General features: G+C 49.3%; 1 protein-coding gene across 1 annotated transcript; it reads right to left on the bottom strand.

Annotated features, from left to right (window-relative positions):
* Window positions 1–4,286: 4,286 nt before the first annotated feature.
* Window positions 4,287–5,237, bottom strand: LOC114071136 (olfactory receptor 14I1-like). Its single transcript, XM_027908834.1, has one exon. The coding sequence runs from the start codon at window positions 5,229–5,231 to the stop codon at window positions 4,287–4,289; it is 945 nt and encodes a 314-aa protein (XP_027764635.1). The 5' UTR covers window positions 5,232–5,237.
* Between the last annotated feature and the right edge of the window lie 894 nt (window positions 5,238–6,131).

Here is a 6,131-nt window from a genome sequence, read left to right as displayed (position 1 = left end):
ACTCTTTACTGATGGTTCCTGCAGTATTGTAGGGATGAAACGGAAATGGAAAGCAGCTGTATGGAGTCCCACAAGACAAGTTGCAGAAGCTATGGAAGGAGAGGGTGAATCAAGCCAATTCACAGAGCTCAAAGTTGTCCAGTTGGCATTGGACATTGCTGAATGAAAGAAGTGGCCAAAACTTTACCTCTACATGGACTCATGGATGGTGGCCAATGCCCTGTGAGGGGGGTTGGACAGATGGAAGAAGACCAATTGGAAAAGTAGGGGAAAACCCATCTGGGCCGCTGATATATGGCAAGACATTGCTACCCAGGTAGAGAAACTGATTGTGAGGGTCCGCCACGTAGACGCCCACGTGCCCAAAAATCGAGCCAATGAGGAGCATCGCAACAATGAACAGGCAGACCGAGCTGCACAAATTGAGGTGTCACAGGTGGACCTAGACTGGCAGCACAAAGGTGAATTGTTCTTAGCACGATGGGACCATGATGCCGCCGACCATCAAGGCAGAGATACCACCTACAGATGGGCACGAGACCGAGGGGTGAATCGAACCATGGATGCTATCTCTCAGGTTATCCATGACTGTGAGACATGCTGTCCCAGTTTAATTGAGACAAGGGTCTTTTGCTGAGGATGGATTAGGAAAAAAAGACCCAAACCTTCTTTTCTAGCAATTATAGATCCAAAATTAAGAGGCTCCGATTGAAGGAAAACAAATTATGGAAAAGGGAAAAAATAACAGCCCTTTATTAAAAGGTATGTGCGTATTAACAGGAACACGAAAAAAAAACCCCAAGTAAAACAACCAAGCAACACCCTTATACCCACCAATAATCCCCTTCAAGAACAAGACCAATAAAACCGGTAAAAAAGAAAATCAAATAGTTCAATTTTTAGCACCCTTTGGTGGAGTTCCAGCCACAGTCAGCAGGGGGCGCTGTCGGGTCTCTGGAGATGCAAAAATTTGTAATGTCTTATACCGTTCACCAGGTGGCGCTGTTGAGATATCAAGAAGAGCAGAAGTTGTAATGTTCTATAGTAGTCACCAGGTGGCGCTATTGGATCACTGGAGGAGTGGAACTTGCAATGTCCAGCACCCGTCACCGGGCGGCACTGTGGGAACCCTGGTCACCGCCGGGTGGCGAGGGAGGAGGGGGGAAGGGGAAGGGAAACAGAAAGTTCTCCCAATGGAAGAAAAAACTCACGACTCAGTTGGTGAAGATCTCGCAGTGAAAACCAAGCCTGCAACCAGCAAACAACTGAGCAGAGAGACAGCAGCAAAAACTCCTCTCCTACAGGAAAAAAAACAAAGAAGAAACCAGCCCGTCTCTCCTCTGTGCTGCAGCCTCCTCCTCCCGCTCCAGAGCCGAGCTCCAACCCCCCAGACCCCACCTCTTTCCATACACACACCCTGGCCTTCTTCCCAATCCCTCCCCCTTCGTTGCTCGGAGATAAATGTCTGGTCATTTAGGTCTCAGGCCAACTCCTTTGTTATCTGATTACTCCTTAACAGCGGGGGGAAGGGGAAAGGAAAGACAAAATTCCTTGCTACAATCAGAACTATGACACATGCGCTGCCATTAAACAGGCTAAGAGACTGAAACCCCTGAGGTATGGTGGACGGTGAAATAAATACAGGTATGGGGAGGCTTGGCAGGTTGATTATATCACACTGCCACAGACCCGTCAAGGTAAGCGCTATGTGCTCACCATGGTGGAAGCCACCACTGGATGGCTGGAGACACATCCTGTGCCCCATGCCACTGCCAGAAATACCATCCTGGACCTCGAAAAACAGGTCCTGTGGCGGCACAGCACCCCAGAGCGGATTAAGTCAGATAATGGGTCTCACTTCCAGAATAGTTTAGTTACCACCTGGGTGAAAGAGCATGGCATTGAATGGGTCTATCACATACCATACCATGCAGCAGCTGCCGGGAAGGTTGAAGGGTGCAATGGACTGTTGAAGACTACCCTGAAAGCATTAGGTGGAGCCACTTTCAAACACTGGGATCAACACCTAGCAAAGGCTACATGGTTAGTCAACACTAGAGGCTCCATCAATCGAGCCGGCCCTGCCCGATCAGAGTCCCTTCCCACTGTAGACAGGGACAAGGTCCCAGTGGTTTACATGAGAGGTATGTTAGGGAAAACAGTTTGGGTTAACCCTGCTTTGAACAAAGGCAAATCCATTTGTGGAATTGTTTTTACCCAAGGACCTGGTTGCACATGGTGAGTGATGCAAGAAGATGGAGAAACCCGGTGCATACCTCAAGGAGATATCATCTTAGGGTAAACAGGCCATAACTCTGTATCTGTATCTGTAACTATATATTTTTGAATGTGTACATAGTTTAGAATAATGTATGTATGTATGGAGTTTAAAAAAGTTTAATTTGATAGATGTATGGTGGCATGGGAAAGGGAGAAAATTAGGGGTGGATGATGTCGTGGTTTTAGCTAACTCTCGTAGCCAGGTGAAGAATTTTCTCCCTTCCCCCCTGGATGTCAAGATAAGCACTTCAAATTACAAAAGACCTAGCCCCCATGGCTGATGACCGGACATTAGTCTCCTAGGAAACAAGGCAGATAAGGACTTGCACGTTACTTTTTTTTTCTCTTGTCTCCTGGGCAAAAAAGTGGGAGGGGTTCGGGGGGGGGCTACTGTGTGGCTGGCACACAGGCTGGGAGGAGAATCTGGTGGTGTGCCGGTGGGGCTTTGGGACCTGCTGCGAGCTGCAGACACTGCCTGGTTCTTTTCTTTCCTGTCGGAGGTGAGTTTACTGCTGCTCTCTGCTCAGTTGTTGCTGGCTGCAGGCCCTGCTTAAAGCGAACCCTCACCAGCTGAAGTTCGTGATTTTTTCTTCCATTGGGAGAACTTTCTGTTTTATTGCTTTTTTTTTTCCCTTCCCCCTTCCCCCCTCCCCCCCTTTTTTTTTTCCAGTGTAGAAAGGGAAGGGGAATTGAGGTTTTTTTGGTTTTTTTCCTCCAATATACCCTGGGGGGTGTTGCTTTTTCCCCTTCCCCCAACCCACCTGGTGGCAACCAAGGATCTCACAGCGCCACCTGGTGACGGGCACTGGACAATACAGGTTCTGTTCCTCCAGTGATCCAACAGCGCCACCTGGTGACTACTGTAGGACACTAAAAGTTCTGCACCTCCAGTGACCCAACAGCGCCACCTGGTGAATAGTACGGGACATTACAAGTTTTGCATCTCCAGTGACCCGACAGCGCCCCCTGCTGACTGTGGTTGGAACTGCACCAAAGGGTGCAAGAAATTGAACTATTTAATTTTCCTTTTGCTGGTTTATCGGTTTTGTTCTTGAAGGGGATTATTGGTGGGTATAAGAGTATTGCTTGGTTGTTTTACTTGGGTTTTTTTTTCGTGTTCCTGTTAATACACACATACCTTTAATAAAGGGCTGTTATTTTCCCTTTTCCATAATTTGTTTTCCTTCAACTGGAACTTCCTAATTTCGGATTTATAATTACTTAGAAAGAGAAGTTTGGGTCTTTTTCTCCTAATCCATCCTTAGCAAAAGACCCTTGTCTCATTTAAACTGGGACAACCTGCCTGCCTCACCTGCCATCCAGGAGCCCTGGGTCTACCCCACTACCCCCCTGAAATGAGCCCTTAAACAAGCCAATCACACCCTGGGAAATGCACATTGATATTTTCCTCTCCCAGCAAGGTTCCAGCTCAGCACTGCTCCCTCTAGGCCCTCCCAGGTCCCCTGCCACCTTTCCAGCCCAGCCCTGGCTGGCCCCACAGCAGTTCCCACCCCAGGGAGCTGCAGAGCTCTGGGCACTCCCCACACAGCCCCAGCCCCTCTGAAGGGCACAGCAGCTCCTGGAGCACAGAGAGGAGTCAACACAGAGATGGGTGGACAGAGGGGAAAGGAGGTCCATGGCACCCTGTGGTTCCTATCCAGGGTGTCCTGAGAGCTCTGCAGCCCCTCTGTGCCAGCACTAGCATTGCCCCTGCTATTCCTCTGAGACAAAAGAACCAGCCCCAAGCTGGTGCAATCAGAAAGGTGTTTTTCCCTCCCATGAATCTTAGATAAAGAAGTTGCTAAAGGTTTATTTATTTTGCTTAGAGGAAATGGTTTCCCATTTATGCAAATTCTATGAGTCACACAAGATAGGTGGATATTTTAGGGGAGAAATAATTACGTTTATGGAAACCATCATAAAAATTGGATAAAAAGAAAAAAAAACAAAAAAGGAAAAGCAGAGTTGGCCTGTCATGATGTACCCTGAAAGTCATTGCATAGCAATCACTTGATCCATGTTTGCAAAAAACACCCAGTTACCAGTTTCCACAGGGCATCCCTGAGCTCCTGGTTCCTCAGGCTGTAGATGAGGGGGTTCAGGGCTGGAGGCACCAACGAGTACAGAACTGGAAGGGTCAGATCCAGAGATGGGGAGGAGAAGGAGAGAGGCTTCAGGTGTGCAAAGAATGAGGTACTGATAAACAGGGAGACCACGGCCAGGTGAGGGAGGCACGTGGAAAACGCTTTGTGCCGTCCCTTCTCAGAGGGGATCCTCAGCACAGCCCTGAAGATCTGCACATAAAAGAACACATTGAAAATGAAACAACCAAACAATAAACACACACTAACCACAATGAACCCAAGTTCCCTGAGGTAGCCTGAGTGTGAACAGGAGAGCTTGAGGATGTGTGGGATGTCACAGAAGAACTGGCCCAGGGCATTGCCCTGGCACAGGGGCAGGGAAAATGTATTGGCTGTGTGCAGCAGAGCATTGAGAAACCCAGTGGCCCAGGCAGCTGCTGCCATGTGGGCACAAGCTCTACTGCCCAGGAGGGTCCCATAGTGCAGGGGTTTGCAGATGGCAACATAGTGGTCGTAGCACATCATGGTCAGGAGGGAAAACTCTGCTGTGATGAAGAACAGAAAGAAAAAGGCCTGTGCAGCACATCCTGTGTAGGAGATGGTTATGGTGTCCCAGAAGGAGTTGTGGATGGCCTTGGGCACAGTGGTGCAGATGCAACCCAGGTCTGTGAGGGAGAGGTGCAGCAGGAAGAAGTCCCTGGGGGTGTGCAGGTGCTGGTCGCAGGCTACGGCGCTGAGGATGCGGCCGTTGCCCAGGAGGGCAGCCAGGGAGATGCCCAGGAAGAGCCAGAAGTGCATCAGTTGCTGTTCCCACCTTTCTGACAATGTCAGCAGGAGGAACTGGGCCATGGAGCTGCTGTTGGGCATTTGTTGCCTCTTGATGTGGGGCACTGTTCAAGTAGGAAATGACAGTTACAAGTTAGGGAAGAACATTCTCAGAAAAATCAAAACCTCTTTCCAACACCTCTCTCTCTCACAGACATTTTCTAGGAGTCTCTCCTTCAGTTCCATGGCAGGAACCCTGACTGGAGTTCACTACATTTTCCATGAGGAGCAGACCCTGTGCCCACTGACTGTGAGGGTTCAGCCCTGCTCTGCACCCCTGGGGTCATGGTCATGGTGGGGACAGGGACCACCCTGGTGTTCAGCTGTGTCAGATGAAACTGGTCCCAGTACAAAAGGGCTTGTCAGCATCTGCACTCCCAGAAGAACCAAGAGAGAAGAAGGCAGTTCCAGATGTTTGGGTTTGTTTTTTTTCAGACCCCTCATCTCTCCAGGAGTGTTCCTGGATGTCAGAACCCCTCAGCACTTCTGATACAATCAGAAAGAACAGAGCAGGTCCTGCCAGGCAGGAGGATTTTCTGGGGCTTAGTGCAGAGTGAGAGGAGCTGGTCTGTCCCTCTGTCTTGTTCCCAACTGCCCTGGGTTTGCTCCTTCCTGAGATGGAGATTGATCACACTCCCAGTTTGGTCGGAAAAGCCCCCAGACACTGCTGAGAGCAGAGGGATCCATCCCACACCCCTCAGTGTCTCAGCCTTTCTCAAGGGCTCAGCACCCCCCTTGTAGCCAAGGACACCCGTGGCTCTTCTCACCAACCCAACAGCATCTCCTGGTCTGGCACAGCAGCTATGCCCCTCTGCACTGGGCAAGCTGAGAAACAAGGAATGAACAGTGATACCTTGGAGTGTTGATGTTTTGATTTTTTTAATTTTTGTAGATCTTAGAAGTAGTTATGTAGTAAAAGTAGATTTTAGAGTAGCAGCAATA

This window comes from Empidonax traillii, unplaced genomic scaffold, assembly GCF_003031625.1.
Source record: "Empidonax traillii isolate 1590-97213 ecotype Southwest subspecies unplaced genomic scaffold, ASM303162v1 scaffold1859:size59346, whole genome shotgun sequence".
In the NCBI taxonomy this organism is placed as follows: domain Eukaryota; kingdom Metazoa; phylum Chordata; class Aves; order Passeriformes; family Tyrannidae; genus Empidonax; species Empidonax traillii.
Note: the sequence above shows the minus strand (reverse complement) of the source record. Positions and strands in the feature narration are given on the sequence as shown.